General features: G+C 40.7%; 1 protein-coding gene across 3 annotated transcripts in view; it reads right to left on the reverse strand.

The window, feature by feature from the left end:
• Positions 1-25,632, reverse strand: part of LOC140907610 (putative acyl-CoA dehydrogenase 6) — a 143,809-nt gene that overhangs the window by 19,691 nt on the left and 98,486 nt on the right. For all 3 annotated transcript variants that reach the window (XM_073333921.2, XM_073333924.1, XM_073333922.2), the window contains 3 exons: positions 19,137-19,266; positions 7,249-7,355; positions 1,289-1,456 (listed from right to left, as the gene is read on the reverse strand). In XM_073333921.2, coding sequence (XP_073190022.1) covers positions 1,289-1,456; positions 7,249-7,355; positions 19,137-19,266 — 405 coding nt within the window. The remainder of the gene's footprint in view (positions 1-1,288; positions 1,457-7,248; positions 7,356-19,136; positions 19,267-25,632) is intronic.

Genomic DNA, 25,632 nt, shown 5'->3' on the forward strand with positions numbered 1-25,632 from the left:
TTACTTAACTGATCTGTTTCCAGAGTAGCTTATAAATTACTCCAACAGAAGCCTATTGATAGACTTTTTTAAACAATATTTCTGGCTAGAAGAAACCTTTATGTTACAGTAGCTTTGGCATCAGAGTCTGAAGTCTGCAAAATATTTAATTTCCTCCCTTTGTCTCTTTCTGTTCATTCATTCATTCTGTACCTACCATTTAATATTTCAGAGTGACATAGAATCATAGGACTGGAAGGACCTTGAGAGATCATCTAAAGTCCAGCCCCCTGCACTCATGACATGACTAAGTATTATCTAGACCATCCTTGACAGGTGTTTGTCTAATCTGCTCCTACAAATCTCCAGTGATGGAGATTCCACAACCTCCCTAGGGAATTTATTCCAGTGTTTATCCACCCTGACAGTTAGAAGTTTTTTCTAATGTCCAACCTAAACCTCCCTTGCTGCAATTTAAGCTCATTGCTTCTTGTCCTAGTCTCAGAGGCTAAGGAGAACAATTTTTCTCCCTCCTCCTTGTAACAACCTTTTATGTACTTGAAAACTGTTATCATATTCTCTCCAAGTCAGTGGTGGGCAACTTGAGGCCCGTCAGGATAATCTGCTGGCAGGCTGCCAGATCGTTTGTTTATATTTGCATGGCTATCTGCAGCTCCCATTGGCTGAGAATGGCAAACCGCGGCCACTGGGAGCTGTGGGCGGCCGTGCAAATGTAAACAAATGATCTGGTGGCCCACCAGCAGATTACCCTGACGGGCCGCGTGCAGCCCACAGGTTGCCACAACAGCTGTAAGTCTTCTCTTCTCCAGATTAAACAAACCCAATTTTTCAATCTTCCCTCATAGGTCATGTTTTCTAGACCTTTAATCATTTTTGTTGCTCTTCTCTGGACTTTCTCCAATTCATCCACATCTTTCCTGAAATATGGTGCCCAGAACTGGACACAGTACTCCAGCTGAGGCCTAATCAGTGCTGAGTACAGCAGAAGAATTACTTCTCGTGTCTTGCTCACAATACTCCTGTTTATATATCCCAGAATGATGCTTGCTTTTTTTTTTTTTTTTTGCAATAGTGTTACACTGTTCACTCATATTTAGCTTGTGATCCACTATGGCCCCCAGATCCCTTTTTGCAGTACTCCATCCTAGGGAATATTTGCTTGGTTACTTTATTTGACAATATAACACTGAGTTGAGGACATATTATGTTCTCTCCAAAAGATTTTATATCATATGCTGTAAAACGCAATAAAAAGAAAACTGTAAGAAAAACAAATCAGTGCTTTTACCTGGTAGGTTCATTGGTAGACATATAAGAGATTTATTTTGGTGGGGAGGTCCTTCACTGGAATTTGCCAGCAGGCACATCCAGTCAGCTTGACATCCTGAAGTAATCCACATCTTGCCACCATTTATGACATAGTCATCGCCTTTTCTTACTGCTGTTGTTTTGATACCTATTTAAAAACAAATGTGAAATAAGAGGTTCTTTTCACGGATCAGGTGACTGAGGTGTGATTGGTAGCGTTAATCTCTCAGTCACATCAGCAGTCAGATAGCTAGCATTCACTCACTGCTCAACAAGTGTTGAGAGTCGTGGAAGCAAATGCTAAAGATACCATAATTGTTCATCTGCATTCATTTAAGTCATATTTCAGATTAAAAAATACCAGGTACCAGGGCTGGTTCTAGGTTTTTTGCCGCCCAAAGCTCTGAGAGTGCAACTGCACAAGTCAAAAAAAAAAAAAAGGATGGCGGCCCCTGGAATTGTGCCGTCCAAGCACGTGCTTGCTTTGCTGGTGCCTAGAGGTGGTCCTGCCTGGTACCACAATAGGATTGTGCAGACAACCTTTACGTTTGAATGACCACTCTGCTCTACTACATTTTAGGTAATCTAAAGAAAAAAGATGAATGAAATGAAACCAATGAGAAATGTGGGGAACCAGATCACCTAGGCCAGTGGTTCTCAACCAGGGGTACACATGCCTCTGGGGGTACGCAAAGGTCTTCCAGGGGGTATATCAACTCATCTAGATATTTGCCTAGTTTTACAGCAGGCTACAGAAAAAGCACTAGTGAAGTCAGTACAAACTAAAATTTCATACAATGACTTGTTTATACTGCTCTATACACTAAAATGTAAGTACAATATTCATATTCCAATTAATTTATAATTATTAGGGCTGTCAAGCGATTAAAAAAAGTAATCACACTCAACTGCAATTAAAAAATTAATTGTGATTAATTGCACAATTAATTGCGCTGCTAAACAAGAGTAGAATACCATTTATTTAAATATTTTTGGATGTTTTCTACATTTTCAAATATATTGATTTCAATTACAACACAGAATACAAAGTATACAGTGATAACTTTATATTTTTATTACAAATATTTGCACTGTAAAAAACAAGAAATAGTATTTTTCAATTCACCTAATACATGTACTGTAATGCAATTTCTTTATCATGAAAGTTGAACTTACAAATGTAGAATTATGTACAAAAAATAACATAATTTAAAAATAAAACAATGTAAAACTTTAGAGCCTACAAGTCCACTCAGTCCTACTTGTTCAGCCAGTCGCTCAGACAAACAAGTTTGTTTACATTTGTAGGAGATAATGCTGCCCGCTTCTTGTTTACAATGTCACCCAAAAGTGAGAAAAGGTGTTTGCATGGCATTGTTGTCGCCGGCGTCGCAAGATATGTATGTGCCAGATGTGCTAAACATTCATATATCCCCTCATGCTTAAACCACCATTCCAGAGGATGTCTGTCCAAGCTGATGACGGATTCTGCTCAACAACGATCCAAAGCAGTGCGGACCGACGCATGTTCATTTTCATCATCTGAGTCAGATGCCACCAACAGAAGGTTGCTTTTCTTTTTTGGTGGTCATGTTCTACAGTTTCTGCATCAGAGTGTTGCTCTTTTAAGACTTCTGAAAGTATGCTCCACACCTCGTCCTTCTCAGATTTTGGAAGGCACTTCAGATTCTTAAACCTTGGGTTGAGTGCTGTAGCTATCTTTAGAAATCTGACATTGGAACCTTCTTTGTGTTTTGTCAGATCTGCAGTGAACATGTTCTTGAATCAAACAACATATGCTGGGTCATCATCCTATAATACCATAACACAAAATATATGGCAGAATGTGGGTAAAACCATGGAGCAGGAGACATACAATTCTCCTCTGAGGAGTTCAGTCAGAAATTTAATTAATGCATTTTTTTAAACAAGCATCATCAGCATGGAAGCATGCCTTCTGGAATGGTGGTCGAAGCATGAAGGGGCATTGTAAGTTGCACTTTCACAATAAAGAGATTGCACTACAATACTTGAATGAGGTGAATTGAAAAATACTATTTCTTTTGTTTGTCATTTTTACAATGCAAATATTTGTAATCAAAAGCAATATAAAGTGAGCACTGTACACGTCGAATTCTGTGTTGTAATTGAAATAAAAAAATTTGAAAATGTAGAAAAATATCCAAATTATTTAATACATTTCAATTGGTATTCTATTGTTTAACAGTGCAATTAAAACTGCAATTAATCGTGATTAAATTTTTTAATCACGATTAATTTTTTTGAGTTAACTGCAATTAATCAATAGCCCTAATAATTACATGGTAAAAATGAGAAAGTAAGCAATTTTTCAGTAATAGTGTGCTGTGACACTTTTATGTCTGATTTTGTAAGCAAGTAGTTTTTTAGTGAGGTAATACTTGAGGGTATGCAAGACAAATCAGAATCCTGAAATGGGTACAGTAGTCTGGAAAGGTTGAAAGCCACTGATCTCGGGTGCCCTAAAGTCAGTCCCCCTGGTTGGAGTATTTCCATTGCCTAAAAGGAACCTTGTGTGAAACAGAGCCACTGTAGTAACATGGCCAAGGCTCCCTTATGCCTGATTGATCACAGAATCATAGAATATCAGGGTTGGAAGGGACCTCAGGAGGTCATCTAGTCCAACCCCCTTCTCAAAGCAGGACCGATCCCCAATTAAATCATCCCAGCCAGGGCTTTGTCAAGCCTGACCTTAAAAACTTCTAAGGAAGTAGATTCTACCACCTCCCTAGGTAACGCATTCCAGTGTTTCACCACCCTCCTAGTGAAAAAGTTTTTCCTAATATCCAACCTAAATCTCCCCCACTGCAACTTGAGACCATTACTCCTTGTTCTGTCATCTGCTACCACTGAGAACAGTCTAGAGCCATCCTCTTTGGAACCCCCTTTCAGGTAGTTGAAAGCAGCTATCAAATCCCCCCTCACTCTTTTCTTCCGTAGGCTAAACATCCCAGTTCCCTCAGCCTCTCCTCATAACTCATGTGTTCCAGTCCCCTAATCATTTTTGTTGCCCTCTGCTGGACTCTTTCCAATTTCTCCACATCCTTCTTGTAGTGTGGGGCCCAAAACTGGACACAGTACTCCAGATGAGGCCTCACCAGTGTTGAACAGAGGGGAACGATCACGTCCCTCGATCTGCTGGCAATGCCCCTACTTATACATTCCAAAATGCCATTGGCCTTCTTGGCAATAAGGGCACACTGTTGACTCAATGATCCTTGCTTGCCACTTGGAACCACTGGCAGCTGGTAAGTAGAGGAGTAGCCTTATACCGGGGACCAGACCCCTCCCCCCTGCCCCTGACTGGGTGAGCACAGAGGTGACTGAAAGCCTCCTTTGCACCCTACATTCCCTTTCTCAGCTGCATTGAGTGTTCCTCCTCCCTCTTCAGTTAAACAGAGAGACCTCTTAAGAATAAAAACAGATTACCTTTGATTTTCCAAAGTGTTATTCCAAGTGTATTATGCCAATCAAGTTAGATGATAAATAACTTGTACCTAAGCAGAGAATTTAAGTCACAATTATCTGCACCACTCCATCCCAAAATCAAAACCATATTTAGAAAGTTCTGATATTGATTTAATTTAACCAGAAAGGCATTTGTTAAAATAATTGGTCAATGCTGTGTTTCCTCTGCTAGTTACTTTATGTTAATTTACTTTCTGTTACTGGAAATAAAACTAATGATAACAGTGAACTTTCCTACAAACAGAGCCAATTTACTGGAAAGAAAATGACGGTGCATGGTACAGAGGGATTAAAGCATATCATTTCCATTACCGTTATTTAGACTAAACCACCACATGTAACACTGAATAATGATCCTGGAGATATATTTGTCTTTAGAAATCAGAAATCAAAATGTAATCTGTGTTTTTGACAGAGCAAATATTCTAGAAACTAAACATTTTACATGGTTTTATTGACCAAGAAACTTCAGCCACCATGAGCTATAATCTCATTAGCCCTGTCTGCAGGATAAATTTGTACCATTATAACTCTTACTAGTTCAAATGAACCACTGTAGTTTGTAAGAGAGCTGTGTGTCTAAACTAACCATAATGGCCTGTGTAAATCTGTTCACTGTATCCACAAACAGTGCCACTTCCAATCACTGAAGTACCAATCCATGGTGGGTTCCCCTTCACTGAAAAAGGGTGTTGTGGGAGTAGCAATCCATATGTGGAGATGTGATATATCAAATTGTTTTTCTGCAAAGCCCGTTCCATTTAATTGTTCAAGAGATAGGCTGCTTTATGCACTGAACAATGTAATGGCTTCTCTACATAGAGAGTTATTCCAGAATAGCTATTCCTAATTAACTATTCCTGATTAACTTCATGTGTTGGTGCTCTTATTCCAGAATAATAGTGCCTTATTCTCAATCCATTTTGTTCTGGAATAAGAGTGTCCACCTATGGAGTTAATCAGGAATAGTTACTCCACTTTAAATTCACATACCACCTTTTTCCAGATTAACTTTCATATGTAAATACATCCTTAATTTATAACACAGTCTTTAGGTATTGAAACAAGAAAAGGCGTATGACTACAGACATTGACTACAGAAAACTTTTATGCACAACATGACAAACTACATTAGCTCTAAACAAGAAAATAATCAACACTACAGGAGGCATTTTACACTACACAGAGTGGTCACTGAAGGAGTTGCAGGAGTGTTGTGGGATTGTGCTGGAAGGTCGTATTGCAACAGTAAAGATGAAATGCCAGGGCTTTCAGTACATATTAGCATTGAAACAGTGCAGGGCAGAATACAGTGGTGGTCAGATTAGCTTTGCACAAATTCAATGGCAATTGTGCTGGCAATCTCGCCGCACAGTTCCAAGCACTCTTGTATGTTGGGACAAGAGATGTGTTGCAAGAAGGGTAGGTGCTGGCAGTGTTCGCTCCCTAGCACAGACAAGGCTAGACAAGTGAAACTGAACAGGTGCAATAAGTAAATAAAGACAAAAGGGCAACCAGTAAACAAAGACAGCAAAACTCTAGGGTCAGTACGAAAGGCATCTGTAAAATGTCTTCCCTGACTTTATAAAATTATACTTTCGTTTGAAAATAATTTCAAGCATATTAACCTTTTCCTGTATTTCACAAGATTACTATCTGCCCTAACTTATTTAGATAGTGGAGTCAGCTGAAAAGTACAATTAATAGCAGAATCTGCAGTGAAGGAGTCACTGTTTGTGAAATCATACAGGAAATGGAAGAAAATCGGCATTATGATACATTAAAGCAGTTTCCAGATGACTGCCCAATATCTTCCAGTTGTCACCACTGTAAATAAGTTCAGATCTCCATTAGCAGGTGTTGCAAGTGCTATGTCTATATCAGTAAGCCGTGCTGGTCTAGGGCTATATTCTGCAATATGGAGAGTTAACTCATTCAGCCTCTTCAAGCGTAGAATACTTTTCTTTTTAACAGTGGGCCAGATTCAGCAGTGACCTAAAGAATGACACCTCCCCACCTTACTTTATAATCTCTTGTTAGTTGTGCTCTCTTTTATTCTCTCATGAGGAACTAAATCACACTAGATTCACACATCTGTTGAATGACAAATCAGTGCAAATTACACAACTTTACCACGTAAAGCCACTTAAATCCCTCTCTGACCAATTTATGAGACAGTATAATTTACACTAATATTTACATCACTGCTGAATTTGGCTCAGAGACTTCCATGGTCTTGTTGGTCTGTTCTCCTTTTCCAGTCTTGCCCATACTAGTCATTTTTCCTAGAAATTTCCCACCAAAGCCACCATGGTAGTAGCAATGATGGGGGAATCCAGATAAACAGGGTACTGACATTTTCATCACCATGTCATCTAAGTTCTGCTCCAGTATGTTAGCTTTAGCAATCCTAGGCATAATCAGTTTGCTTACTTGCAACATCTGACCCTGCTCCAGGTTCACTGACTCCTAAACAAGCCACTACTTCTCCAGCTATACTTGGTACAAGGAACTGTCGTTTCAGCTCATCAGAACCAAATCTGCAATGAAAGAATGGAAACACAGACTGTTAAAGGCTTTTGAAAGGGAGTTATGCGTATAAAATCTAGTATTTCTTGGTGAAACGCACTCCACCCACGTAACACTTACATAATGTATCTCTATGTGGGTGGTGTGCACAGAGCAAAATCTACCCTCCAAGCCCAAGGATGGGATAGAGATCTGCCAAGCTCACATTCCAACCTCTGGCTGGAATAGCAGCCACAACTACTTTGTACCCATTGTGTTGGGGGTGTCCAAATCTGTGTAAATGTGGATCCAATGACCTCTCCCCAGCCTTCTGTGCCAATCTACATCGGGCTGGCATCAAGACCATTTCCTAGAGTTGCCAACCCTCCACGATTGGCCTGGAGTCTCCTGGAATCAGCATCCATCTCCCGGTGACCAATGAAAGCAATCTAGGAGATTTTAATAGGATATTTTAAGAAAATGACATTACGTCATGTTGGGGAAAAAAATCTCCCGGAACAGCTTCAGAGTTGGCAACCCTACCATTTTCTCAGTGTGTCTTCCATACCACCACTCATACTGCAGACTCTTTTGCAAATCCTCTGAACAGGGCTTAAGTGGTGTGAAGGGTCTTGTGCTAGACCGCTGCATGGCAGGGGATTTTCAACTGCCATGAACATTAGTACTACAGGTGTTAGGGTGCATCTTAAACTGGTTTTTAAATCATGCAGGGAAATCCATTATTTGCTTCTTCCCATCACATCTCCCACCAGCCTGCACTGATGCACAGGTAAAAAAGGAAACAAGGAAAACCACTGACAGCATTTTTTTCTGTAAACTTAAAAAAAATATATTTAATACTTGACTTCGTCTCTCTTCTGACAATATACAGCATCTGTGAAACTGCAATTCAACAACTTTGCTATACTGTGACATTCAAAGAAAAATTCTTCTGTCTTGCAAGAAGTTAAACTGTGTTTTAAGGAAATGAGTTTTATGAAAAAGTAAACTTGGTTTCCATCATGAAAGCATGGGTCAGGAGAAAAAAAATCAGTCACTCAGGCAAAACTCCCACCATGTTGGCTATGTAAAAAATGTCTGTTGTTCAAACAAGCCCACCTTAACAAGCTATAACTGATCTGTCCCCATTATTACTTACTGCTCTACCCATTTTTGTGTTGTTTGCAAATTTTACCAACAATTAATTTATATTTTCTTCCAAATCACCCAAAGAAGTTAAATAGAATCAGGCCAAGAACAGATCCCTGCGAGACCCCACTAGAAACACCCCCACTGAATGATAATTCCACATTTACAGTTGTTTTTTGTGATCTAACAACTACCATGTGTTTAATCAACGTAATATTGGCTACATGGATTTTGCACAGAGCTATTTTTTTTCAACAAATGTCATGTGGGCTAAGTCAAATCTCTTACAGAAGCTACCTTTACCAACCAAACTCGTCATCTCATCAAAATATGATATACAGTTTGTTTGACAAGAACTATTTTCCATAAAACCATATTGATTACCATTAATTATGCTATCATCATATCCTCATATCCCATATTGGCCTTTCTGTGATTTTGTCCAGAATCAGTGTCAGACTAACTGTCCTATTGCTACACAGGTCATCCAGTTTACCCTTTTTAAATACTGGCACAATAACTTCAAGGCAGATCTTGCAGTAGTAGACACAGGTCTTGCGAGCTCTTCCATGGGTCCTGTTATTGTCCTTGACATTTATATAACCCTGCTGGGGTGACTTTTCTTTGTTGCAGCACTGGCGTGTGCCCCAGCACTGGTCCCTCTCCTTCATTTGGTCTTATATCCTCTCATATATTGGTGTTCTGGGGACTGCTGTTCAGATGAGATTGGACCTACTCCTCTCCTGAGATGGCAGGGAAGTCTAGGACCTCTGCATAGGACCATGCAGAAGCATTCGGGTGAATGTCTATATAATCAGTATTGGACTCTGGAAGCTGAATCGCCTTGTCGAGCACCAGCATTTAAACGGGAAGGTGATATCTGGTCAAGATGACCCCAGGGTGGTAGAGGGCACACAGTAAACAAACAGGTTGACCTAGGTGTGCAGCAAAGCAGTGTGGGAAAGCAGTGTGAGGACTGACAGAGGAGGAATTGTTAATTCAGACTGGGGATATGTTCATGCCAACCTTATTATTGAAATTTACTTCGCAAGTGGAGTTTGTAATGAGCATTGAGACCCCAGGTAATTGAGAAAAAACTTGTGTGGACACAAGGCAATTTATCCCCCCCAAAATCAAGTTAATCCAAAATAAATTTCATGTGTAGACATGCCCATACTAAAGTCACATTAAATTGTGTTTTACTCTGAGAATTTGAGAATGGAGCCCGAGTGGAAATCATCCAACCTTTGATTCTCTGGCTGAATAGGCTTTGTCCAAGAAAATGTTCTCTATTAACTTACAATAAACAAATTAATTCCAGTCTGAACTGACCTGGCTAAGAAGTAGTTAAAATGTAGTGATATTATTTATGTTTATTATATTAGTACATAGCGGCCCCACACAGGATTAGGACTCATTGTATTAGGTGTGTCATACCAGTTACAAATGACCAGACCTTTGCCTTTCTGATATTGACTAGTAGGAGACTATTTGGAATTGATATATATACTACTTGACAGTGAATGAGCAAAATCATTTAAATCATTTTCATTGTTACGTGTTGTGGAATAATGCAGATGTGTTTAAGATTTTCTCATCAAAGTCTATTTTTCAGCTTTATATTTCCTTAGATAATGAGTCACTAAAAGTAGCTGTGTTGTTCGTGTCAGGATTTGGTCCTTTTGAATTTACTGGTGTTCATTTATGATCAGCGGTTACATTTAATCTCACAAGGATTGATGCACCACCTGTGTAAGGAGTGGTACCTTATCCCAGAAGACTTCATATCTAGTTTGAAGTGGGTTAGATGATCATCCATTTGAATGTGTGAGCTCAGAAACAAGAAAGCTTGATGTGGTTTAATCAAACACCGAGTGTAGTGTAAAGAACCAGGTGCAGCTGCTCATACTCAGAACTACAATTTGCAGCTAACAGTACGTCAGAAAGTGTCAGTCCTAATTAGAAACGTTCCTTCCTTACTAATTAATCAATTCACTTCAGCACAGCTTTTTTCCCTTTGAGTAGGAGAAACAAGAATGAAAACTGTCAGCTTTTCTCCCCCACTTTAAGAGGATGATCATCAGCTCTATTAAACCAGAATAGTGATGTACAGTTGACATATTTTCAGTCAATGCATCAAGAATCACATCTGTCAGAAAGCAAATTCATTGCTATTTCAGATGAATTAAGGGGGCTTTCAGCTTTTTAAATGAGCGCACATAAACAGAACTAAGAAGTGGATCAAGGAAATGTAATGGGATTTGGATCCTGCTGTGACTTTTTTTTATTTTACCCTATTTAACATCATCTACAGTATAATATTTAATCATTTCTTCAGTATTAACAGTAATGTTGGTGGAATGTCATGAATACCAAGTATGGGGCAAAAAAGAATGGATAGTTTCTATGTAACTATTTTAACATTAATCATTAATGTGCCACAGTTGGGACCTATTTTCTTATACAATGGACCAGGGGGAAAAAATGTTCCAGCGTCTACAAGGAGCTTTATTTTTATATACATTACACATAAAAATGTGTTAAAAGAACATTAAGGTTGCAAAGTCAAGCACTGAAATGCTAAAATTAAGGTGGCATGGAACATGCTCAGTTGCTCTGTGGGAATGGTGCATGCACAGTCCGGTCAGCGTGAGGAGTTGTGAGGGGCTAGAGCATGCTCAGTGAGGATGGAATCTTTGGAGATTTTAGCTGCTAAATTCTAAGTCTCTACTAAAAGTGTGTGGACTGAGTTTTTACAGAGGCTTATAACTTGGCCAATTCCACAGGAACAGCACAAGTCACATCCTCGCCAAATTTCAACTCCCTTTTCCAAAACATTGGTACATGAGAGTTTCTCAGAGAAAAGGTTTTCAGGATTATTTTAAATGGCAAAACACTGTATTTTCCCTAATCTTGATCCCAGAAACAGCTGAACTGTTTTGGCTGAAACTTTCAAAAAAATCTAGCCTAAGGTAGACACTCATAGAAAATATCAGCCCCAAACAATTAAAGTTTGCTAAAGTTATGAACAACTGAAAACCAGGTTTTATAATAGGAAATGTCGGGCAACTTTTAATAACAGCAGTGATACCAGCTGCGCTATGACATATATTCACTTTTGTGTTTTGTTCGGTGAATGAACGACCAGCTGCAGTTTGATCATCCCTGTCAAGATTGGGTATATTCGGGTCTTCAGGGCACTCTTTCTGCGTGAATAAAACAAACAGAACTTGGCCCAGTGTATGAGGAGAAAGAGCAAAGACTCCACAGTCTGTTTCTTGGTGTTCCTATAATTGGAGCTGCTGACATGATTTGATATCAGCAGGAATGGGGTGAATGAAATGCAGCTTCTATATGCACCCACAGAGTGAAAGTGGCAGCTAGTACTCAGATCAGACTAAAAGGTTCTCCCACCAGTCCAGCTTCTCTGACTGAAGGACAGATCCTCAATGTAAACTGCAAGATCTGCCTTGACGTTAATGTGCCAGTATTTAATAAGGGTAAACAGGATGAACTGTGTAGCAATAGGATAGTTAGCAATTGTAGCTCCCTTGCTGGACAATGGCTGTTGATGGATTGTTTGAAATCCTGCCCAAGTGTTGGTTACTTTCCTTGATGTTGCTTCTGGGGAGCTAATATCTGGCTGATTCCCCAATTTACAGCATGTTTTAGTGACCACCATACAACACAATACTCATAATTTCATATACATTAATGATATACATATATGGATAGAGAAATGACTCTCAGCAGATAATAACCTTTCCCCGATACATATAAAGCATACCTTGTAAGGTAAAATCACAATTATATAAAAATGAGTAATATGGGGGTTCCAGGATGCTCCCCCAAGGTATAGAATGTCACAGAGATATACCCAGATAATCCCAGCAAATGACCCGTACTCCATGCCGCAAAGGCAACAATGCAAAGGTCACTGTCAAATAGGTGTGAGGGGAAATTCCTTCCCCTCCCCACATATGGCTAACACAACATGACTAACATCTATTACGTGTTTGTTCTTTCATCCTCTCCCCAGCGAGAGAAGTGTGTGCAATGGACTGTCACGTATTGGTAGGATTTTTGTTTTGTTTTAATAAATATACATGTTGTTACATGTTTATATTAGACAAGGCAAGATCAGAGAAATGCAAGTTCATTTAGAGCAGAAGTTGGTGAGGTTTGTGATGGTCCTTAATTCCTGGGGGAGTTCATTCCAGTTTTGGGCTAACCGCCCAAAAAGTTCTGTCTCCTGCACAGCTGAGAGTTCCAATGTGACAGAAGAGCAAAGATGTTGACCATGGTTTTCTTCCCGTGCATTATGCAATCTTTTAGATATCCTGGGCCCAGACAATGGAGCACTGTGATGGGGTGTTCACCCCACACTGGAGAAGAAGGGGTTAATAGAGGCCTCATGGGCCTGCCACACCCTATCCCAGAAAGGAGCAGTGGAAATGAGTCCTCCAAGCAGCCTAGAGAGGCTACGCAGGAAGCAGCTAATTAGAGGGAAGCTGCAAGGAACAGCCAATCAGGACCCAGTAGGTTCACATAAAAGGAGCAGCAGGGCCAGAGACAGTAGCTGGGGGGAGCTCAAAGAGTCAGGATTGTGTTCTTAGTGGGCTGCAGGAAGGATAGCACCTTGAACAGAGCAGTTGCTGGCAGGAACCAGGGAGCAAGAGGGAGTGCCTGGCTGGATGCTGGGACTTGCTGACTGAAAATCCTGAGAAGAGGGTGACGAAGGTGCTGGGACCCTGGGGAAGCGGCCCAGGGAACAGAAGCAGCATTGAATGAAGTTAAAGGAACACAGCAGGGGGCTGCTGTCTACAGGGTTCCTCAGTCAGGATCCAGAGTAGTGGGTGGGCCGGGGTCTCCCCGAGTCACCACTGGGGAAGTGGCTGAATGATTGATCTGAGATACTTCACCCTTGGAAAGGGGAAAACACGGATGATGACATGGCCGGAGGACTGAGTGATGAAGAGAACACTGTGGTACTTGAACTGAAGTGGGTCTGCAAGCGGAGACAATGATGGGAAAGGTGCTACCTGAAGAGGGCGCACCAGCTGGCACAGCTAATCCCTGTGATGGCCAGACAGAGGCGCTACTGTGGTGAGCAGACTCTGTCACAAGCACCTTGAAGTTAAGGACCGTAGATTTAAAATTTATGGAAAACCAGCGTATACAGCAGAGAACAGGTTTGATATGCTCACAATAGTCTGTGTTGCTAAGGAGATGAGTTGCAGCTCTGTACTAGCTGGAGTTTCCTAAGCACTGAAGGCTTCATACCCCGGTATATTGCAACTTCATCTATTCTAAGTCTTCTGAAGCACCTCTCCCCAACATCAAAGCAATGAATGTAGTGTGCTCTCCCACTGGAATGTGTTTATGTGTGTGGTCAGTTATCTTGATTACCCTCCTAGGTGCTGTTACTACTGTGTGTTGGAAAAACATTATAAAATACTACAATGGAACAAAATTCTGCCCTCAGCTATCTAGTGATTTCTTTTAAACCACAGGGAAGAATTTAAAATAACAAAAGCCTCTTAAGGTATGGGCTATCCTCTACAGTCTTATAGAAGACTACAGTTTTATCCTTTGCAGTATAATAAATGAAGTACAGCTGTGCTAGGAGTGATCAAATGATAAACTATAGCTACTGTCTGTTGTCTTCAGGTTTCTGGTGTATTTGTGTAAGGCAAAGGAAATTCTCTTTGGAAAGACTTCCCATAAGTAAGACCTCCAAGTTTTTAAGGAGGATCAGTATAAATCATGGAAGTATATCCACATTTTCAGACTATGGGGCTTCAGGAAATGAAAGATGTTGTTATTCAAAAGGGAAAGGAGAAGATAGAATGTCCTTCTCTGCAAAACTACATAGGCATCAGTTGACTGTGCAATTAAGTCTCCTTATCAACAATAGTTTAAATGACCTATTATAAAGAATAATATTTTTTATTATTGTTACCTATGTTTGACTTTATTATCAGTTCCCATCTTTATTATTAATCATGCTATTAATAGTTCATTATTCCAGAATGAATGCCATTATCTAACCCTTCAGTTTTCAGAGGTATTTGTTGCAGATACTTTGCCTTATTATGGCCCCAATCAAGCAAAGCACTTTTGCACATGGATAACTTTAAGCATGTAAGCAGTCCCAATGCTGAAGTGTTTTACTGGCTTGTAACCTAAATCTGGTTAGATGGGCTGCTGTTAAGGGACAGGACTGCTATGGAACTACAGGATGAGCAGGGGCTCTTAGAGACAGGTGAAAACTTTGGGAAAATGATGTGTTACAACAGCTGTCATGTTGACAGCACCGGATTATGACATTCTGAGGCCCTAAGCTATGTCAAGTGGGTCTGAGGTCTGAGCTATGTCAAGGAGGCCCCATACCATAAAAAAAAATTAGTTGATTATTTTCACAGAAAGGACATTGAATATATAAACATGAAAGCTCTTTATTTGCATATATACAAAGGCAAAGTTGTAAAAATAGAATAATAATCTAACTAAAACACATCTTGTAATAAGAAAAGGAGTACTTGTGGCACCTTAGAGACTAACAAATTTATTAGAGCACAAGCTTTCGTGAGCTACAGCTCATGCATCCGATGAAGTGGGCTGTAGCCCATGAAAGCTTATGCTCTAGTAAATTTGTTAGTCTCTAAGGTGCCACAAGTACTCCTTTTCTTTTTACGGATACAGACTAACACGGCTGCTACTCTGAAAACATCTTGTAATATGCCTGTTTGCATTATAAAATAGTTTCAAATTAACATATTTTCATCTATGATTTCTTAATTAGTAGATATGAAAACTTTATATCTATAGCAACACAAAAGCAGTTAGTTACACAGACCATCTTACTTAATGGAAGCAGTACTACCTGCAGTATATTGGTTTGCTGATGACATTAAATTTAACACTGAAATTTAAAACATTTTCTTTTGTGATTTTTGGAGAGCAAAGTCATTGATGATGTCCTCAAATGATAAGCTACAGAGTTTGTCACTTTCGATGCACAGAATGCTTAGAGCAGATAGCTTTTCTAGCAGCATTTTCTAGGCAGACATCTCTCTGCGTTCGCTTCTCTATCCTCTGTCTCCCCCATGACCACTAATTATTCTCGAGTAAAAACCTCGGACACACAGAGTGACAACAAGCTCTATGCACGAAAGAGAGAGAATTTACCAGAAAAAGACTGGTAATCTCTAGACAGGCATTGAGAAAGTGAGAAAAATTAGCCTACATTCAAGCAAATATAATGAATATTATAGGCTTTAATTGCCTATAAATCATATATGCACATAATTTGAAATAACTTGCTCATCAAGTACTCAGAATATTTTGATATATATGTATATCTTCCTTCACTTCTCTCAAACCCCTCTACTTATCCTTTCTCAGCACTCTCTGATATTTACTAAGGTTCCCGAAACTGACAGAGGGAAGCCAACACAAATGTATCCTCCTCAAGATCCACTCAACCCAAGTCCATAAGACGATCATCTGCAAACTCAATCATGTGAAGCATGGATAGTGCATGAAGCAGAAAGCGGTGTGCGCACTAAAATACACAATTGTACGTATGGACAGATCAAAAGAAGAAAGAACATACTAACACTTAAGAAAACAAATTAAATCAGGAGCGAAGGCACTATACAACTGAGCGTGCTGGACCATAAACAAAAGATGGCGGCATTCCGGCTATTACCAGCCAAGGGGGCTGCTATATATGATAAGGAGGACTTGTGGCACCTTAGAGACTAACAAATCTATTTGAGCATAAGCTTGCATCGGATGAAGTGAGCTGTAGCTCATGAAAGCTTATGCTCAAATAAATTTGTTAGTCTCTAAGGTGCCACAAGTACTCCTTTTCTTTTTGCAGATACAGATTAACACAGCTGCTACTCTGAGACCTGTCACTATATATGATGTCACCCCTAGGACGAGTCCCGTATGAGTTTGGCAGGACTGCTTCACGACACTACCTCACATTTTTCCCAATTTTATCGGCAGCGAGATTATTTATTTATTTAAATAAATTATGAAGGTATGGTCAGAATTTTACCAGTAGCAGCTGGCCAACAAAAGGCTGCCTTAGGAGTCTGATAGCAGACTTATACGTAGAAATACTAATTATACAAGTGCAATTATTGTTTTTTTCTCAGCCCTGGCCTTCCGGCATGTCAATAATGAACTATTAGTGAAAGATAAGGTTAGGGTATTTGTGTAGTCAGATGTGTATATTTGTGTCATATTTGAACAAAAATGTCTATATTTAGAGAGAATATTCTTTTTCCCATATCTCCTTTATTTATCAATTGGTTTTGATAAAATTTGAAATGGAGTCCGTTTTTTTCTTTTTTTAGAGGCCCCTCATATTGTGAGGCCCTCAGCAAACTTTTTGGCCTGAGGGCCACATCTGCATGGGGAAATTGTATGCAGGATCATGAATGTAGGGCTGGGGCAGGAGGTTGGGGTGTGGGAGGGAGTGCAAGGTGTGTGGGGGGGTACGGTGTGCAGGAAGGAGCTTAGGGCAAGGGGTTGGGGTGAAGGAGGGAGCTCAGGGCAGGGGGTTGGGGTGCAGGAGGGGGCTCAGGGCAGGGGGTTCGGGTACAGGAGGGGTGTGCGGGGGCTCAAAGCAGGGGGTTAGGGGGCTCAGGCCAGGTGGTTGGGGTGCAGGAGCGGTTTGGGGTGCAGACTCCAGCCCAGTGCCGCTTACCTCGAGCAGCTCTGGGATGGCAGTGGCGCACAGCAGGGCTAAGGTAGGATCCCTGCCTGCCCTTGTCCTGCACCACTCCCGGAAGTGGCAGACACATCCGGCAGTGGCTCCTGGGGGTGGGGTGGAGCAGGCGGCTTTGCCACGCACTACCCTCGCCTGTGGGTACCACCCCTGAAGCTCCCATTGGCTGCGGTTCCGCATTCCTGGACAATGGGAGCTGCAGGGGGCAGTGCCAAAAGGCGAGGGCAGTGCACGGAGTCCTCTGCCCTTCCCCCAGGGGCCTCAGGGATGTGGTGCCAGCTGCTTCCGGGAGCAGTACGGGGCCAAGGCAGGCAGGAATCCTGCCTTAGCCCCACTGCGCCATGGAACTGGCAATCCCACAGGCAGTATTGAAAGCCCTGACAGGCCAGATGTGGCCTGCAGGCCGTAGTTTGCCCTCTCCTGCCCTAAGCTGTAGTTTAGTTAGTTTATGCTTTAATCTGGTGCTGAATGTAGAAATCCAATAAACTGGATTCAGATGGAATGATATAGATGTGACACCAGTTGAATATAAAGAAAGAGAAACAATTCCAAAGCAATGAAGGCCCTTTAAAAATAAGTATTATTAAGCAGCAGGTAAGCAAATGCCTGGTAAATGACAAACATACACAGATCAGTCAGTCAATGTGACACACATGTTAGGACATTAAAGGAATTAGTTAAACTTATTGTCACCTGACAATTATTTCAGAAAAAAATGGAGGAAGTACTGGAAGGATTGAGAAAAGCAAACACAGTGCTGAGTTGCAAAAATGAAAGAGGACTGATTCTAGTAATTACTGTCAAATTCATCCTTGGTGTCACTGCGTTGGGATGAATTTGGTTCAGAAAGGATTGGAAAACTATGGGCAGTTTACAGCCTGGATTTATTAAGGGGAGGTTGTGGGTGTTGCGAGGGGACTCTAAAGCTTATACCCACCTTCCTATGAGTTTTTTTTTTTCCTGCACCCACACCACCCCCCTCATTCCATCATTCGTGTGCAACTAACGAATGCTAAAATTGGAGCAAGTTACATCTGTTTTCTGAACCAGTCATACTCAATGCAGAAGGTCACCATTAACATCACTCCTAAATTTGGTTCAATGTGTTATTATTATTTCTTATTTTTAAACTCTTCCAACCTCCTCTATCTTTCCACCCACAACTTTTCCTTTTTCAACAGTGTCATCTGAGGATATAAAGTGAGTTTCCACTTCTCAGACCATGATATCCAAATTTGCTTTAAGACAGATGCTAAAAACCTGTTGAGATTTATCTTCATAGACTGTGTGAAATTAGTCTCTGACAGTCAAATAACTGATTCTCATTTGTTGTTGCTCAAGACTGCATTACTACCATTCGTCTTCTCACACCAGCTATTGAATCCTTCTACTGGTGCATATTGATTTGTCTGGAAAAATTAACATGTTGAGGTTCTGTGTTTAACTTATGTCTAGTCTTGCTTTCAGTAACCAATGTACTGCAGTAAAAGGTGGCATATTTATTTTTGTCTAAGAAACATACCTAAATTAGCTAATTTCTATTTGAATAATGCCAGCACCATGAGAAACAAATCTGTGTCTGCTTGAATCAATTATTTGATTCTTGGCTTATTAGTCTTCCAGACCAGCTTGTTAGAATGCTTCAGAGGAGTCAAAGCTCTGTGTTTAGTGTTCTAGATTAAGTAGAACACATCACTTGGTTTTAAAAACTTATCTTCCAGTGTAAAATCATATTCTCCTGTTATACTAAATTATTTAAAGGTGAGGTTAAAGAGGAGCTTACCTTGGTTTTGGGGAAAAATAAAAAATGGTAAATTTGGTCAGCAATGTTTTTTAATGCTAAATACATTATATTATTTCCTAACAAATTTGAAGTTGAAGAGAAGAGTGAGAACTGAGGATTTCTTTTGAAAGTTACCTTGTTAGAGCTGGTGTAGCCATGTCAGTTTGCACTCCAATAGCCATAGGAACTCCCCCACAGTGGATATTTCCCAGTTCCTCTGCCACTGCAATGCTATAGGAGAAGTCCAAGCCCATGCCACCATATTCTGATAAGGAGAAAACAGTGATCATATTAACATTCTTTGTTAAGAGAAAAGAAAACCTATTTAATTACAATAATCTACAAGCTGGGGCTATTATATAGTTTCCAAATATTTAACAATGATCAACTTTTATTCTAGCATAGTGCTGCTACAGCTATTTAAAAATGAGTTTAAAATTACAACTCCCATATCATTCCATACATATTCCACATTCAGGACATAGTAAGATCTCAAAAGCTAAGTAAAAAGAAAAGGAGTACTTGTGGCACCTTAGAGACTAACCAATTTATTTGAGCATGAGCTTTCGTGAGCTACAGCTCACTTCATCGGATGCATACCGTGGAAACTGCAGCAGACTTTATATACACACAGAGAATATGAAACAATACCTCCTCCCACCCCACTGTCCTGCTGGTAATAGCTTATCTAAAGTGATCATCAGGTTGGGCCATTTCCAGCACAAATCCAGGTTTTCTCACCCTCCACCCCCCCACACAAATTCACTCTCCTGCTGGTGATAGCCCATCCAAAGTGACAACTCTTTACACAATGTGCATGATAATCAAGTTGGGCCATTTCCTGCACAAATCCAGGTTTTCTCACCCCCTCACCCCCCTCCCAAAAACCACACACACAAACTCACTCTCCTGCTGGTAATAGCTCATCCAAACTGACCACTCTCCAAGTTTAAATCCAAGTTAAACCAGAACATCTGGGGGGGGGGGGTAGGAAAAAACAAGGGGAAATAGGCTACCTTGCATAATGACTTAGCCACTCCCAGTCTCTATTTAAGCCTAAATTAATAGTATCCAATTTGCAAATGAATTCCAATTCAGCAGTTTCTCGCTGGAGTCTGGATTTGAAGTTTTTTTGTTTTAAGATAGCGACCTTCATGTCTGTGATTGCGTGACCAGAGAGATTGAAGTGTTCTCCGACTGGTTTATGAATGTTATAATTCTTGACATCTGATTTGCGTCCATTTATTCTTTTACGTAGAGACTGTCCAGTTTGACCAATGTACATGGCAAAGGGGCATTGCTGGCACATGATGGCATATATCACATTGGTGGATGTGCAGGTGAACGAGCCTCTGATAGTGTGGCTGATGTTATTAGGCCCTGTGATGGTGTCCCCTGAATAGATATGTGGGCACAATTGGCAACGGGCTTTGTTGCAAGGATAGGTTCCTGGGTTAGTGGTTCTGTTGTGTGGTATGTGGTTGTTGGTGAGTATTTGCTTCAGGTTGCGGGGCTGTCTGTAGGCAAGGACTGGCCTGTCTCCCAAGATTTGTGAGAGTGTTGGGTCATCCTTTAGGATAGGTTGTAGATCCTTAATAATGCGTTGGAGGGGTTTTAGTTGGGGGCTGAAGGTGACGGCTAGTGGCGTTCTGTTATTTTCTTTGTTAGGCCTGTCCTGTAGTAGGTAACTTCTGGGAACTCTTCTGGCTCTATCAATCTGTTTCTTTACTTCTGCAGGTGGGTATTGTAGTTGTAAGAAAGCTTGACAGAGATCTTGTAGGTGTTTGTCTCTGTCTGAGGGGTTGGAGCAAATGCGGTTGTATCGCAGAGCTTGGCTGTAGACGATGGATCGTGTGGTGTGATCCGGGTGAAAGCTGGAGGCATGCAGGTAGGAATAGCGGTCAGTAGGTTTCCGGTATAGGGTGGTGTTTATGTGACCATTGTTTATTAGCACTGTAGTGTCCAGGAAGTGGATCTCTTGTGTGGACTGGACCAGGCTGAGGTTGGTGGTGGGATGGAAATTGTTGAAATCATGGTGGAATTCCTCAAGGGCTTCTCTTCCATGGGTCCAGATGATGAAGATGTCATCAATATAGCACAAGTAGAGTAGGGGCTTTAGGGGACGAGAGCTGAGGAAGCGTTGTTCTAAATCAGCCATAAAAATGTTGGCATACTGTGGGACCATGCGGGTACCCATAGCAGTGCCGCTGATCTGAAGGTATACATTGTCCCCAAATGTGAAATAGTTATGGGTAAGGACAAAGTCACAAAGTTCAGCCACCAGGTTAGCCGTGACATTATCGGGGATAGTGTTCCTGACGGCTTGTAGTCCATCTTTGTGTGGAATGTTGGTGTAGAGGGCTTCTACATCCATAGTGGCCAGGATGGTGTTATCAGGAAGATCACCGATGGATTGAAGTTTCCTCAGGAAGTCAGTGGTGTCTCGAAGGTAGCTGGGAGTGCTGGTAGCGTAGGGCCTGAGGAGGGAGTCTACATAGCCAGACAATCCTGCTGTCAGGGTGCCAATGCCTGAGATGATGGGACGCCCAGGATTTCCAGGTTTATGGATCTTGGGTAGTAGATAGAATATCCCAGGTCGAGGTTCCAGGGGTGTGTCTGTGCGGATTTGATCTTGTGCTTTTTCAGGAAGTTTCTTGAGCAAATGCTGTAGTTGCTTTTGGTAACTCTCAGTGGGATCACAGGGTAATGGCTTGTAGAAAATCATGTTGGAGAGCTGCTGAGCAGCCTCTTGTTCATATTCTGACCTATTCATGATGACAACAGCACCTCCTTTGTCAGCCTTTTTGATTATGATGTCAGAGTTGTTTCTGAGGCTGTGGATGGCATTGCGTTCCGCATGGCTGAGGTTATGGGGCAAGTGATGCTGCTTTTCCACAATTTCAGCCCGTGCACGTCGGCGGAAGCACTCTATGTAGAAGTCCAGTCTGCTGTTTCGACCTTCAGGAGGAGTCCACCTAGAATCCCTCTTCCTGTAGTGTTGGTAGGGAGACTTCTGTGGATTAGTATGTTGTTCAGAGGTATTTTGGAAATATTCCTTGAGTCAGAGACGTCGAAAATAGGATTCTAGGTCACCACAGAACTGTATCATGTTCGTGGGGGTGGAGGGGCAGAAGGAGAGGCCCCGAGATAGAACAGCTGCTTCTGCTGGGCTGAGAGTATAGTTGGATAGGTTAACAATATTGCTGGGTGGGTTGAGGGAACCATTGCTGTGGCCCCTTGTAGATGTAGTAGTTTAGAAAGTTTAGTGTCCTTTTTCTTTTGTAGAGAAGCAAAGTGTGCGTTGTAAATGGCTTGTCTAGTTTTAGTAAAATCCAGCCACGAGGAAGTTTGTATGGAAGGTTGTTTTTTTATGAGAGTATCCATTTTTGAGAGCTCATTCTTAATCTTTCCCTGTTTGCTGTAGAATCAGGCCATGACAATAGCTGGGTGGAAAACTGAGGGACTGTATTCAGAGTAACAGCCGTGTTAGTCTGTATTCGCAAAAAGAAAAGGAGTACTTGTGGCACCTTAGAGACTAACCAATTTATTTGAGCATGAGCTTTCGTGAGCTACAGCTCACTTCATCGGATGCATACCGTCCATGGCTGGAAATGCTGGAAATGGCCCACCTGATGATCACTTTAGATAAGCTATTACCAGCAGGACAGTGGGGTGGGAGGAGGTATTTTTTCATATTCTCTGTGTATAAATAAAGTCTGCTGCAGTTTCCACGGCATGCATCCGATGAAGTGAGCTGTAGCTCACGAAAGCTCATGCTCAAATAAATTGGTTAGTCTCTAAGGTGCCACAAGTACTCCTTTTCTTTTTGCAAATACAGACTAACACGGCTGTTACTCTGAAACCTACAAAGGAATATATTATTCATCACTGTTAATGTTACAATAGCCCTAGCAATGAAGAGACCAGCTGGCAAAAGTTAAAGACAAAACGGATTTCATGGCTAGCAATACGTTAATTGGCTACCCAAAAATTCTTTTGACAGGCTTCCACGATTGAGATTTATTTTTTTTACAAGTCAATAATAACATTTCAGATTGAGAAAGTAGGCTAGTCAATACATCACTTTCCCAGAGCAATGAGTAGTGTAGACTATCACCACGCTCCCCCTGGGGAAATAACGAGAGAAAGAATCACAGGTGACAGGAAGATGCCAGTCATGCAATGTTGTTGTAGCTATGTAGGTCCCAGGATATTACAGAGACAAGGTGGGTGAGGCAATATCTTTTATTGGACCAACTTGTGTTGGTGAGAGAGACAAGCTTTCAAACTTACACAGAGCTCTTCTTCAGGTCTGGGAAACTCATCCAGATGGAACAGATTGTTTAGCATAAGTAGTTAACACATTTCAAGAGACCATTCAAGGTGAAAGTGACCTGTTAACACTCCTCCAGTCATAGGGAGGAAAGGAAGGGGTGGAAGCAGCTGGTGGGGGAGGGAGAGAGGGTTGTTAGTAGATTATTGTAATAAAAAATAAATCTCTATTCAGTCAATGATTTTTAGTGTCTAGCAAAATTATGAATTTAAGCTCCTAGGCTCATCTTTTGAAAGTGTTGTGAAGGTTTTCTTTGAGGATGAGGACTGAGACGTCAGATATAGAGCGATCGCTTTGTGCGCGAACACTTTTCACAAAGCAATCACTCTGTATCTGAGATCTTAAATTCATAATTTTGCTAGATACTAAAAATCATGAATCGAATAGAGACAGTGGAGTTTTGTCTTATTATGGCTATTGTGGAATAGCCTTTTAGGTGGGATGGTGAAAACACCCAACTAAGATGCATGAGTAACTATCTTTACACGTCATATAATTGGTCTCATATGTTTATAGAGCTTTGAAATCTCTCACATTTACCAGCTGTCATAAAAAATGAGATTATGTGGAATCACCCCTGATATTTGGTACCCCTTGTAACTCAGTATGAAAACATGTAAACTCATGTCTCATGATTCTAGAAAACCAAAAGAAAAATGAGATGATTCCCCCCTGAACTTGGATCTGAGAGAATACTATACTGGTGCAAAGATAACCAAATTAACTGGCAGTTTTCACCAGAACATATAATTTTAAATCAACAGACACAAAGCTGAAATGTTTAAGCCTTAGTCACCTGTCATAAAGATAGTTAAGAATAACAATTCTAGGATTACAAAAGGCCTTGTGGTTACATAGCTGTTAGTGTTCATTACTAAGCTAGTGCATAAATCTCATCATAATTCTCTTCCTGTTTCTTTAACATAAAAAACTCAGACAGTTTAAGAGTATTCAACTGCCTTTTCTTCTTGACATATTCAAGATCCCAGGAATCCAGCCATTACATTCTGGGATGATCAAAGTTAAACAACACAGTTAATACCCCATCTTCTCTTAATTTGTCCATGTTGGTCATTTATTTCTTCCTGGTAATAGCAAAAGATGCCTCACCACACAGAGTGGAAACACCCTATTAGAGTCCAACTCAGCTGTATTTGGATACACAAGTATGTTGCTCACCTAATACATCTGAATCAGTCCACAACAATGTTAAAGAAAAACAGATGTAAAGCTCTCTACTACGGAGTGGAACAAATTATACTTTTAATAATGATCTGTGGGTTGGGGCTACAAAATCAGAGCCATATATAACTCTCAATTCACAATGGATCTCCTCTTGATAATGAGTGATTTCACAAAGACCAAGAGCACTTTGTTTATGTGGTAACTAAACTTTATTAATAAAGTTTCAACATGACTTAGAGGGGGAAAATTAATGCAGTGCACTTTTAGAGCCTCTGCTATTTCTTCACTTTGTTTGACCATTGTTTATGTGCAATGGGGTACATGCACATCTGGGGTAACTGCAAATTAGGTATGCCTAAATCATTAGAAATTTGGATGTTATGATATTGTTAGGCTTAAGAGTTAACTTACTGAGATTAATGTAGTAACTTAAATCTCTCAGAATTGTTTCAGGTTAAGACAGTGCTGTACTGGGAAGTATTATGAAGGTTTTCTTCACAATTGCAAGGAGTAGAAAATGTCCTTTAAAAAAAAAATTAAAGCTTCCACTCTGCAGAATCTCTCTTGGAACAGATAAATGCATCAAGCAGGCTGATCAGGCCCACAGGCCATGTGTCTGACATTCCCATAATGAGTTCAAAAGACATCAGGTCAAACAAGCTAAAATTAAATAAGTTTAAAGACATAACTTGCAAACCACTACTTTTAATCGTCCTCCCATTCCCAGTAACCTCCCTTACATTTTTATTAGGATTTTTATATTTTTAAACATACACAACATGATGTGACCAAATGCCACACATATGTGAGCAATCACAACTGTATAAATCCTCGAGCTCAACAGAACTTCAGAGTTCCCTGATGATAAAATACTTTGCAGAGTCCTGTCCCGTAACCCACATTGTGGGGAATGAAAGGTTCCACACTACAAATAATGTAAAATGTGCACGACAAAAAGAGAAACAGCCTGGGAGGAGATTCAGCAAACTTTCAAAGCCCCAATATTGCAAATGGTCTTATGAACCACCAGCTGTATCAACTCCACATGAGAGAAAACTGAAACTTGGTCCACACCCATCAATATACTTCCAACTAATCCCTACAGTATGCATG

This window comes from Lepidochelys kempii, chromosome 2 (assembly GCF_965140285.1).
Source record: "Lepidochelys kempii isolate rLepKem1 chromosome 2, rLepKem1.hap1, whole genome shotgun sequence".
In the NCBI taxonomy this organism is placed as follows: Eukaryota; Metazoa; Chordata; order Testudines; family Cheloniidae; genus Lepidochelys; species Lepidochelys kempii.